We start from the raw sequence: 13,201 nt of genomic DNA on the forward strand, positions 1-13,201 counted from the left end.
ATGCTCAGTTTGCATTGACATGAAAAGAAATCTAGAAGTGATTAACACTTTCAACCCCCTCATAATGTATTGTCTATATTGACAGTTTCGTACATAAATCTTTTGGATGATGTGTTATCAGTTTTGTAACAGATTGCTGGAAAGAAAAACACTTGTTTCTTAATCATAATGAAAATCATTGCTTCAGGCTGTATAAGAATGTCCGAGCCGAGATACCATTCACACGATATCTAGTATAAGAGCTGCCTCTTAACTGCAAAATCCCATTTCATGATCTAGTTATTTGGCAGGACTGTGAGCAGCCTTGGCTTCTGTAGATCAGACTTCATGTTCTTCAAAATGTTCACACAAAACTAGCCACGACAAACAAATCTTCATTTTGGTGAATCTATATGTACAATCTAACAGCACGTTCAGCCTCAAGTATTACACTTGAAACTACATTACCCAGCAGAAAGATTTCCTCATTTGTAAAGGGAGATTCTTACAAGAAACCTTTCACCTAGAAAATGTTAAACATATGAGCAGCAGGAGCTGAGCAGATTTATATAGCGGGTAGCAAAACTCTCAGTATAGCTTGTATTGTATTCCTTTAAATTCCTACACTTTCTGCACTTAGGAGTCCAGTGGGCGGCCCCATTCTGTGATTGACAGCATTGTACTATAGACTTCGCACTTAAACTGACAGTGAGCAGTAACTTAAAGGGAGCCGATCACCCAACCTCGGGCAGCATGAATCATGGCCTGGCTGCACAATTGCCACCAGTTATATTTTTCTCTGAATCGCTCCAGCATTTAATAATAACAATAATAATAATAATTTTATTTATATAGCTCCAACATATTCTGCAGCGCTTTACAAATTATAGAGGGGACTTGTACAGACAATAGACATTACAGCATAACAGAAATCACAGTTCAAAATAGATACCAAGAGGAGTGAGGGCCCTGCTCGCAAGCTTACAAACTATGAGGAAAAGGGGAGACACGAGAGGTGGATGGTAACATGTGCTTTAGTTATTCGGACCAGCCATAGTGTAAGGCTCGGGTGTTCATGTAAAGCTGCATGAACCAGTTAACAGCCTAAATATGTAGCAGTACAGACACAGAGGGCTATTAACTGCATAAATTGTATGAGAACATTTCATACAAGATATACTTTATATGGCCGGGGACCATATTGGGGAGATGTGAACAATCCGGCTCAGTCTGTAGAATCTTTAGGATAAGGTTTTGCATGTTCTTTGGACTATTACTGTAAGGCCAAAGTTGGCTTTCTGAGGCACGCTGGACCACACGTTGTTTCTTCCCCTTTCGGCAGGCGGCCTCCCTGGAGTCTCCGTTTGCTCCTGTGCTGTCTTCTCTTTGGCCATGGCTTTTGATGGATGATTCGCTGATGCAAGGTGCCTTGCAATTACTTTGTGTCTACACGGCAAACTTTCCAGCAGGTAAGCTGAACAAATTCTCCATGCCCAGATACCCATGAGGCCTGACTGTCACAGCCCTGATTGAGAAGATGATGGTTTTAGGAGCCGTCACTTTGATTCTGCTTACGTATTGTAGCTCTATAATTCTTGTCTGCTTGTACTGTTCTTCCAATACTCATCCTCTGCCACAATTTCCATTCCCCCACTTGTCTATATCAGGAGCACATTTAATGCATGTACTTTTTAGCATAGTAAAAATATAATTTTTCCATGGAAACTGGTATATTTAACATTGTTCTGGATCACTGCTTTTGTGACAAACTTGCATTTTGCAGAAGTATGTGTTTCAAATCTAACACTATAACAAGGTTTCAAATAGGTTTATAACAAGTTTCTAAGGTTCCTCTTCTCCTTCCTGGGGGGCTGACAGCTAGGACCGCCATTATCTCACGAACAAGGCTCAACAGCACAGCACTTTGCTATCTCCAGCAGTTTCATAAATTGATCGTCCCTCTGTATTCAGACAAGGCTTTGTAGTGCTTCCTTGTCTGGACCCATCTATAACTCCTATGAACAGTTAATTGTCTCTCTCATAGTTGATGGGCATTTTAGTGGTTGGATCCTACATTTCTCACTTTTCCTGTTGGTAGGTAATATATGTTGTTTGTCACACCACCCCGTAAGTAAATGGGCTTGGAGCGAATATTGGTACACATTACCAGCTTCTGCTCCTAGTTCTAGATATGAATAGTTTAAATTTTTATATATTTATTATACTCATTTTGGCCCAAGGAATGGACAATCTACAGCATTTTTCGTACCTTCGGATGTATCTGAAACCTGACCGGTCCTTTATAAGGATTTATTAAGATCCACTGAAATAGGCATTTGGTGTAGCTGTTATTGGCTCTGGTATAATTATGGAAGCCATGAATCAAATGTGAAATTGCATATTGTATATTTATGGCACTTCCACAATGCTCTGGACAGTTTTAAAAATGTCTATAAAATAAATAGTGAGAACGAGTGTGGCATGTGCCAGCAGCATGTCCTGTAGATAAGCCATAAATTAATTACACAGGAAAACCCCTTTAAACACTTAATTAGGATCAAATAGTTTTATGTGCAGGACAGAGTGACATGTTTTAAAACAAAAAATCAGATTTTATTAAAATTTTTCCTAAAACGAATACTTTTTTTTCCCTTCTATAAGCATCTAGTTCCTTATGCTGGACTAGCACTGGAGTAATGTCCACCCAGCCGTCACCGAAATCCTCAGCAGGCAACTCCATACTGCACAATGTGTTGAAGCTCGGCGCAGACCCGTCCTCCTGCAGCAGCCTGACACAACAGGTGGTATTTGGCCTCCTCTCCAATGTTGCTGACACTCAGGACTGCAGGTGCATCATCCAGAAGGTATGGACGATCAGAAGTGTAGTCGACATGTAACACCAAAAACTTTTGGGGATACTGATCTCAGTGGGTGATTCTTAACTTATTGATTTTGGGAATAACTCTTTAAAGTAATATGTGGTCTTTTAATAATGTACACGTGCATTTATTATTTTGTGCCAATATCGTCCATTTTTAACCCCTTCCCGACCTTTGACGCCATGTAGGCGTCATGAAAGTCGGTGCCAATCCGACCCATGACGCCTATGTGGCGTCATGGAATGATCGCGTCCCTGCAGATCGGGTGAAAGGGTTAACTCCTATTTCACCCGATCTGCAGGGACAGGGGGAGTTGTACTTCAGCCCAGGGGGGGTGGCTTTGCCCCCACGTGGTTACGATCGCTCTGATTGGCTGTTGAAAGTGCAACAGCCAATCAGAGCAATTTGCAATATTTCACCTATGAAAATGGTGAAATATTGCAATCCAGCCATGGCCGATGCTGCAATAGCATCTGCCATGGCTGGAAATCATGTTCTGCCCCCCGCCCCCCCCCCCCACCGCCCCCGATCTCCTCCCCAGTCCTCCGTTCTGTCCGGTACCCCCCTCTGTCCCCCTGTCCGCTCCCCCGTGCTCCTGTCCGCTCCCCCCGTCCTCCGATCCCCCCCCCTGTGCTCCGATCCACCCCCCACCCCACCCCCTCATACTTACCGAGCCTCCCGAAGTCGGTCCGTCTTCTCCCTGGGCGCCGCCATCTTCCAAAATGGAGGGCGCATGCGCAGTGCGCCCGCCGAATCTGCCGGCCGGCAGATTCATTACAATGTACATTTTGATCGCTGTGGTAGGTTCTATCACAGCGATCAAAATAAAAAAATAATAAATAAACCCCCCCGCCCTTTATCACCCCCATAGGTAGGGACAATAATAAAATAAAGAAAATATTTTTTTTTTCTTTTTCCACTAGGGTTAGGGTTAGAACTAGGGTTAGAACTAGGGTTAGGGGTAGGGGTAGGGTTAGGGTTATGGCATGCGCACACAGTGCGGATTTGGCCGCGGATCCGCAGCGGATTGGCCGCGGATCCGCAGCCACATTTGGGGTACCAGCGTGCTCAGGACAAACTGGGCAACAACTGTTGGGGTCCAATTTCTCCTGTTACCCTTGCAAAAATAAAAAATTACTTGCTAAAACATAATTATTGAGGAAAGAACAATTATTTTTTATTTTCACGGATCTGCGTTATTAACTTCTGTGAAGCACTTGGGGGTTGAAAGTGCTCACCACACATCTAGATAAGATCCTTCGGGGGTCTAGTTTCCAAAATGGGGTCACTTGTGGGGTGTTTCTACTATTTAGGCACATCAGGGGCTCTGCAAATGCAACGTGATGCCCGCTGACCATTCCATCAAAGTCTGCATTTCAAATGTCACTACTTCCCTTCCGAGCCCTGACGTGCGCCCAAACAGTGGTTTACCCCCACATATGGGGTACCAGCACACTCACAACAAACTGGGCAACAAATATTGGGGCCCAATTTCTCCTGTTACCCTTGTGAAAATCAAAAATTGCTTGCTAAAACATCTTTTTTGAGGAAAGAAAAATGATTTTTTATTTTCACGGCCCTGCGTTGTAAACTTCTGTGAAGCTCTTGGGGGTTGAACGTGCTCACCACACATCTAGATAAGTTCCTTGGGGGGTCTAGTTTCCAAAATGGGGTCACTTGTGGGGGGTTTCTACTGTTTAGGCATATCAGGGGCTCTGCAAACGTAACATGATGCCCGCAGACCATTCCATCAAAGTCTGCATTCCAAAACGTCACTACTTCCCTTCCGAGCCCCGGCATGTGCCCAAACAGTGGTTTACCCCCACATATGGGGTATCAGCATACTCAGGAGAAACTGGACAACAACTTTTGGGGTCAAATTTCTCCTGTTACCCTTGCAAAAATAAAAAATTCTGGGCTAAAAAAATATTTTTGAGGAAAGGAAACACATTTATTATTTTCACGGCTCTGCGTTATAAACTTCTGTGAAGCACTTGGGGGTTCAAAGTGCTCACTATGCTTCTAGATAAGTTCCTTGGGGGGTCTAGTTTCCAAAATGGGGTCACTTGTGCGGGAGCTCCAATGTTTAGGCACACAGGGGCTCTCCAAACGCGACATGGTGTCCGCTAATGATTGGAGCTAATTTTCCATTCAAAAAGCCAAATGGCGTGCCTTCCCTTCCGAGCCCTGCGGTGCACCCAAACAGTGGTTTACCCCCACATATGGGGTATCATCGTACTCAGGACAAACTGGTCAACAACATTTGGGGTCCAATTTCTCCTATTACCCTTGGGAAAATAAAAAATTCTGGGCTAAAAATCATTTTTGAGGAAAGAAAAATTATTTTTTATTTTGACGGCTCTGCGTTATAAACTTCTGTGAAGCATTTGGGGGTTATAAGTGCTCACTATGCATCTAGATAAGTTCCTTGGGGGGTCTAGTTTCCAAAATGGGGTCACTTGTAGGGGAGCTCCAATGTTTAGGCACCCAGGGGCTCTACAAACGCGACATGGTGTCTGCTAACGATTGGAGCTAATTTTCCATTCAAAAAGTCAAATGGCACGCCTCCCCTTCCGAGCCTTGCCGTGCACCCAAACAGTGGTTTACCCCCACATATGAGGTATCGGCGTACTCAGGAGAAATTGCCCAACAAATTTTAGTATCCATTTTATCCTGTTGCCCATGTGAAAATGAAAAAATTGAGGCTAAAAGAAGTTTTGTGTGAAAAAAAGTACTGTTTCATTTTTACGGATCAATTTGTGAAGCACCTGGGGGTTTAAAGTGCTCACTATGCTTCTAGATAAGTTCCTTGGGGGGTCTAGTTTCCAAAATGGGGTCACTTGTGGGGGAGCTCCAATGTTTAGGCACACGGGGGCTCTCCAAACGCGACATGGTGTCAGCTAAAGATTGGAGCCAATTTTTCATTGAAAAAGTCAAATGGCACTCCTTCCCTTCCGAGCCCTGCCGTGCGCCCAAACAGTGGTTTACCCCCACATATGAGGTATCAGCATACTCAGGACAAATTGGACAACAACGTTCGTGGTCCAGTTTCTCCTTTTACCCTTGGGAAAATAAAAAAATTTTCGCTAAAAGATCATTTTTGTGACTAAAAAGTTAAATGTTCATTTTTTACTTCCATGTTGCTTCTGCTGCTGTGAAACACCTGAAGGGTTAATAAACTTCTTGAATGTGGTTTTGAGCACCTTGAGGGGTGCAGTTTTTATAATGGTGTCACTTTTGGGTATTTTCAGCCATATAGAACCCTCAAACTGACTTCAAATGTGATGTGGTCCCTAAAAAAAATGGTTTTGTAAATTTTGTTGTAAAAATGAGAAATCACTGGTCAAATTTTAACCCTTATAACTTCCTAGCAAAAAAAAATTTGTTTCCAAAATTGTGCTGATGTAAAGTAGACATGTGGGAAATGTTATTTATTAACTATTTTGTGTCACATAACTCTCTGGTTTAACAGAATAAAAATTCAAAATGTGAAAATTGCGAAATTTTCAAAATTTTTGCCAAATTTCCGTTTTTTTCACAAATAAACTCAGAAATTATCGACCTAAATTTACCACTATCATGAAGCCCAATATGTCACGAAAAAACAATCTCAGAATCGCTAGGATCCGTTGAAGCGTTCCTGAGTTATTACCTCATAAAGGGACACTGGTCAGAATTGCAAAAAACGGCAAGGTCATAAAGGCCAAAATAGGCTGGGTCATGAAGGGGTTAAATATGTTCCTTTTTGCACATACCGCCCCAATTCAATACCCTTCCGTACCAATTGGAAGCATATTTTAGTATTTTTTGCTCCTGGTCGATCCTGCGCAGTGCTCTCTTTTCCCGCTGGCTCCCTGGCAGCATGGCTGGGCTTTGTCTAGAATACATCTTCTAGGCAACGGTCACATTAGCGAATATCCAATTTTTTTTATCGGATAGCACTTGGGCCAGTATTATTATTCAGTATTCTATTTGTTTCACTCTGAAATCAGAAAGCATTTATACATTCAAGTCTATTGGTGCATGGAAGACCTTGGACTGCACTCGGATGATATCTGAGTGCAGTCCGATTTCCGCAGACTCACCCAATGTCACCCCTGTGACTGTCATTACAGTAGTCCTGTGAATGCCGGAGTTCGTAAGAGACCAATCATTTCTACCTTTAGCAGTACTGTTAAAGCCCTGCTTTGTATGGCACAGGCGATCGGACGATCACATCCTGAAGTCTCCTAAGTGGACAATTGAAGTCAGTAAAAAAAGTGAGAAAAAAGGTTAGACATACAGGAAAAAGATTAAAGAAAAAAAATCACCCCCATTAAAAATAAAACAAAAAATAACCTTTTGGAATCGCTGTGTTCAAAAATATTCAATATAGCAAAAAATTAAATAAATCTGATCGGTAAACAGCGTAACAAGAGAAAGAATCAAAATGCCAGAATTACATTTTTTGGTCACCTCAACATTGCAATAAAATGCAAAAAGTGACAATCAAATCATCATCTCCAAATGGTATCAATAAAAACATCAAGTCAGGGCACAAAAAATAAGCCACGACACATCCTCAAATCCCAAAAAATGAAACCGCTACAGGTCAGTTTTACCTTATAGTGAACATGGTAAATTGAAGAAAAAAAAGTTGTGGAATTGCGCTTTTTTTTTTTTTTGCAATTTCAATGCACTTTTCCAGTGCCTCACATAATAAAATGAATGAATGATGCCATTCAAAAATACAACTCGTCCCGCAAAAGCAATCCCTAATACGGGGATGGAAAAATGAAAGTTATGGCTCTTGAAATAAGGGGAGGAAAAGAAAAGGCAAAAATGGAAAATTGCAAAGTCATGAAGGGGTTAAAGGAGCTACAAGAATTTTTGGAAAGTGCTGTTTGTATATTACATGTAACAACAAGACAACAATCTCCCTATACTTATAATGTCTGCTCGGCTTTGTTTTACCAAAAACATCAAGTATGTGGATAAATGTGTTCTAGTCTGATGAGACCAAGGTTGAACTTTTGTGGCCATACTTCCAAAAGGTGCGTTTGGTGCATCACCAAAAGAACACCATGCCTACAGTGAATCATGGCATTATGCTTTGGGGCGGCTTAAACTGGGCCTTGAGTCAAGACTTAGTGAATTTTGCATCAAAGAAATTAATTGGAATTTCACCTTTCGGCACAGTTACAACCCTAAGCATACCTCCAAATCAACAAAATAATGTCTTCTCCAAAAGAAGATCAAAGTTTTGCTGTAGCCCAACCGGAACCCAAACCTGAATCCAATTGAAAATCTGTGGTTGACTTCAAGAGGGTTGTGCACAAGAGCTTCTTTCGCAATCTGATAGATTTGGAGCTGTTCTACAATGAAAAGTGGGCAAAGATTGCCAATTCTAAATGAATGCATGCCTACATAAATTCAGAGGGTACTTTAATTGCTTAAACTAATTCATACTTATGCAACCACATTATTTTAATTTTTTTTTCCTGACATGATTTCAGTTTATTTTTCAATTGAATCCTACAGATTATTTGTGACATTAAAGGTGGAAAAAGTTCTGAAATTATTCTCCTTTTGTATGATTTTTTTTTTACAAGGCTAAAATGGCATTTTCAGGGGTGTGTAGACTTTTTATATTTACTGTATACTGCAGGATGAACGGTCTACAGGTGCTGGGATTAGTTGTTCTAGGTCTGTTGTCTGCTGCTGAGAGGCTAATTATGTGAAACTACAAATGCTGCTTTATTGTTGCATATAGCAGATGATTTTCATCTGCCATATGCATCAATAGAGCTACATTTGAGGTTTCACAAAACTGATCTGTAAGCAATAGCCAACAAATACCTCTCTACATTGTGGATTGTCACAGGGGAGTTGAGCTCTGCTAGAATCAGCTGATGATGTAAAACCACACAAGCTATTCTGATGTAGATGGCAGAAAGTAAAGTCGTACTGTACAGGAGCAGACAGTGCACAGAAACATACGGTACATTCTAAGCAAGTGCTTCATAGAAATGTAGTTTTGGCAGTTAAGAACAGGATGGCCCATTCTGCTATGTGGTGCTAGAAGCACAGATAGGCAGAAAGAGCTGAAAACCGATGCAAAGGTAGAGGAAAGAAGCTTTATGCTGGGCAATTCTGTATATTACCAATGAATATGGATTTACTGTGCTTTCTGAAAAATGTGCTTGTGGGAATAACTCTTTAATAAGGGTAGAAATTCATGTTAAGCTTACTAGTTTGTGTTATGGTGCAACATGTAAAACAAAAAGCAGTTCACATATAATTCTACAAGAGTTGCCTGGGCATGGAATCCAACGTCAGCATTGATATGCCGGTCACACCAAGTCTTTTCCTCATTACTTCCTATTAGAATTAGTGCATTACTCTTGGGATGGTCAGTAGGAAAGTGTTTGCTGAGGCAGAAAGAGGAATAAATGGATCCAAGAAAAGAAGAGAAAAATGTGTGGAAGCTGGAGGAGTGGTGCTGCTTTCGCTCATACTGAAATATGTATAATAAATCTATTATAACTTTGGTTAATGAAGCCAGTTTTGTGGTTTATTCAAATGGTACATGTACGGTAACTGTATTTGCATCATTTTTTGTTTCAAGCATTGGCTACTAATCCTCATTATCAGCGGTCACTCAGAGCGCGAATGTCTGAGATTGCACCCTATGGTAGCAGAGGAGTCCAGCCCTGGAGCCACAGATCAGGGGACAGTGGGGTAGTACTGCAGGTTTCCTTTGGAATCTCCGGTTTCTGTTGATTCATCTCCCTGGCTTTACATTGTCACATTCTAATGTTGATCAGTCTCAAAATTAATTGACAATTGATTGGACATGACCAAAAGCGCCACTTTGTGGCAAAAGATTTACATCTAGTGATGTGAATTTGGCCTTTTTTTAACAGAATGTTCCAGGGAAAATAATAAAAGTAACGATACTCATCCACCTTGATTTCTCCGCAGCTCCCTGTTGTAACTCATCTGGTCCTTGCAGGTCTACTTTCTGGTCCATTCTTTACAAACTGAAAAAGGCCATAAATGCTAAACTACCGCTAGATCCCTGGCCTCAGCACTGACCCACCTTAGGCCTCTTTCACACTAGCGTCGTGTGACGTACGTCGCAATCCGTAGTTTTGGGAAAAAAACAGATCCTGCAAATGTGCCCGCAGGATGCGTTTTTTTCCCATAGACTTGTATTGCCGACAGATCACGATGTATGGCCATACATCGTGTTCGTCGTGCACTGGATGCATCGTGTTTTGGCGGACCGTCGGCATGAAAAAACGTTCAAGTGAACTTTTTTCGTACGTCATTTCCTACCGCTCATGCGTGGCCCGAACTCCGCCCCCTCCTCCCCGGACTTTAGAATGGGCAGCGGATGCGTTGAAAAACTGCATTGCGCAGCCCACGTAGTATATTGCGCAGCCCACGTAGTATATTGCGCAGCCCACGTTGTATAGTCACGTAGTATATTGCCCAGCCACGTAGTATATAGCACAGCCCATGTAGTATATTGCCCAGCCACGTAGTATATAGCACAGCCCATGTAGTATATTGCCCATGTAGTATATTGCCCAGCCCATGTAGTATATTGCCCAGCCCATGTAGTATATTGCCCAGCCACGTAGTATATAGCACAGCCCATGTAGTATATTGCCCAGCCACGTAGTATATTGCCCAGCCCATGTAGTATATTGCCCAGCCCACGTATTATATAGCAATGTGGGCATCATATCCCTGTTAAAAAATTAAAAAAAAGAAATAAAATAAAAAATAGTTATATACTCACCTTTCGGAGCCCCCGGATCCAAGCGAAGCGGTTACCGACGCTGCTCGTGCGCTCCGGTCTCAACAGTGCATTGCGGTGTCTGGAGATGATGACGTAGCGGTCTCGCGAGACTGCTACGACATCATCTCGCGAGATCGCAGCATGGACCGGTTACCAGAGCGTCGCGAGCGGGAAAGGCCAGTTGTCGATCTGGGGGCCGACGGACGGTGAGTATATAACGATTTTTTATTATTTTTAACATTAGATCATTTTACTATTCATGCTGCATAGGTAGCATGAATAGTAAAAAGTAGGTCACACAGGGTTAATAGCAGCGGTAACGGAGTGCATTACACCGCGGCATAATGCGGTCTGTTACTGCTGCCATTAACCCTGTGTGAGCGCTGACTGGAGGGGAGTACGGAGCGGGCACTGACTGCGGGGAGGAAGGAGCGGCCATTTTTCCGCCGGACTGTGCCCGTCGCTGATTGGTTGTGGCAAAACAGCCACGTCCAATCAGCGACTTGGATTCCATGACAGACAGAGGCCGCGACCAATGAATATCCGTGACAGACAGACAGAAAGACAGACAGACGGAAGTACCCCTTAGACAATTATATAGTTGATAAATCTGTGTATATGTGCATGCAATGTAGTGTGTATGTGGTTATGCACTCACCTACTGCTGCCTTCTCTGTGATCCAGCGCTGTTCTGCTCCTCTTCTGAGTGATGTCATTGCTCTTCAGACTCCCTGGATCGCTCTATGCCTGAGCGGGGAAGTCTCCTTTACAATGTAGGCCTATGGAGCCTTGTTCTGACACACCATAGGCCTACACTGTGAAAGGGTCTGGGTCATGTGGAGCGCAGTCTGACCAGGAGAGTCTGAAGAACAGCGACATCCCTGAGAAGAGGAGCAGAGCCGCACTGGATCCTGGAGATGGCGAGCATATACACTACATTAAATGCACATATATACAAATTTATAAAAAAAAGATTGTCAATGAGAGTGCTTCTTTAAGCACAGGCTTTAGTAAAGATCTGTCAGCTGATATCTTGTATTGCAGTGCATTTACAGCAGGGCAACGTGGCAGCAGGGGTATGAAAATGCTGCGTAATGGAATGAGACAAAAGAAACATTCAACTAAATTAATTATACTATTTGGTTATCAATCGATTTAGTTATGTTTTTTTTCCTAAATTGTTGTCTGTCTTTCTTTTTTTTTTTCTTGTTTGCAGAGTAATTTTCTACAAAACTTTTTATCACTCTCCTTGTCAAAAAGCAATAACAAGAGCCTTAATGCTGCAGCGAATCTGTGGCTGAAATTTTTGTGGAATTTGTCCCTGGGAAGTGATGGTCAGGTGATGATTATGAAACTGAAGGGGAGCGTGGACCTTCTCCTGGAGCTCACCAAATACAAGCAGAAGCTAAAGTTTCCTTCTGCTTTGCTTGTCTTACATAACATCTGCTTCAATCAAACCAATAAGCCAAAGATACTTTCCAATGGTAAGAACTCAAGTCTTTCTAATCTCTGAATTAAAGGGCTTTTTTTAAGTCCTAATATTTTGTTAAAGTTATACCAATTTTCCAATCAATGTAATTTATTCAGTTTCTATAAAGTCTAACGAAAGCACGAATTCTTCCTTGATATTGATCTGACGTTACACAGTCCAATTACAGAGGACATTGCAGAATAAATTGTGCATACATAATCTGGTGGATGCATTAAAGAATACCTGTCAGGATAGACAGACTCTACTCCATTTAGAAGTCTGTGCTCATGACCTGAAAGCTCATGCGTTCTTCTGTCTTCAGTGTGGAAATCAGCTTTTCTAATGAGTAACGTGTTTCCCCCCACTGGTTCTACGTGTTGGACAGGTGTGTCATGCAGACAGTTCTGCCTGTCATGATAGATTCTCTAGAAATGTAAATTCATTGCCAGTCATGGAGAAAGTCGTGTTTTTTTACCTCACCTGACAGGTTACATAAAGATTCTTCATGTTATACAGTTGTGTGAAAAGGTGTTTGCCCGCTTCCTGATTTCCTATTCTTTTGCATGTTTGTCACACACAAATGTTTCAGGTCACCAAACAAATTTAAATATTAGATAAAGACAACACAAGTAATCACAAAATGCAGTTTTTAAATCAATGTCTTTATTATTATGGGAAAAATAAATCCATACCTACAGGACCCTGTGTGAAAAAGTGATTGCCCCCTAAACCTCATAACTGGTTGGGCCACCCTTAGCAGCAACACCTACAATCAAGCGTTTGCGATAACTGGCAATGAATCTTTTAGGGTATGTGCACACGCTGCGGATTTTGCTGCGGGTCCGCAGCGGTTTTCCATGAGTTTACAGTACAATGTAAACCTATGGGAAACGAAATCCGCAGTGCACATACTGCAGAAAAAACCGCGCGGAAACGCAGCAGTTTATATTCCGCAGCATGTCAATTCTTTGTGCGGATTCCGCTGCGGGTTTACACCTGCTCCAATAGAAATCTGCAGGTGAAAACCCGCAGAGGAAACCGCAATAAATCCGCAGTAAAAACCGCAGCGGTTTTGCACTGCGG

At 42.1% G+C, this 13,201-nt stretch overlaps 1 protein-coding gene across 2 annotated transcripts in view; it reads left to right on the forward strand.

Annotated features, from left to right (window-relative positions):
* The window catches only part of RTTN (rotatin), a 273,895-nt gene that overhangs the window by 243,969 nt on the left and 16,725 nt on the right, over positions 1-13,201 (forward strand). For both annotated transcript variants that reach the window (XM_077270109.1, XM_077270108.1), the window contains exons 46-48: positions 1,322-1,448; positions 2,641-2,843; positions 11,864-12,131. In XM_077270109.1, the coding sequence (XP_077126224.1) occupies positions 1,322-1,448; positions 2,641-2,843; positions 11,864-12,131 (598 nt within the window). The remainder of the gene's footprint in view (positions 1-1,321; positions 1,449-2,640; positions 2,844-11,863; positions 12,132-13,201) is intronic.

This window comes from Ranitomeya variabilis, chromosome 6 (genome assembly GCF_051348905.1).
Source record: "Ranitomeya variabilis isolate aRanVar5 chromosome 6, aRanVar5.hap1, whole genome shotgun sequence".
NCBI lineage: Eukaryota > Metazoa > Chordata > Amphibia > Anura > Dendrobatidae > Ranitomeya > Ranitomeya variabilis.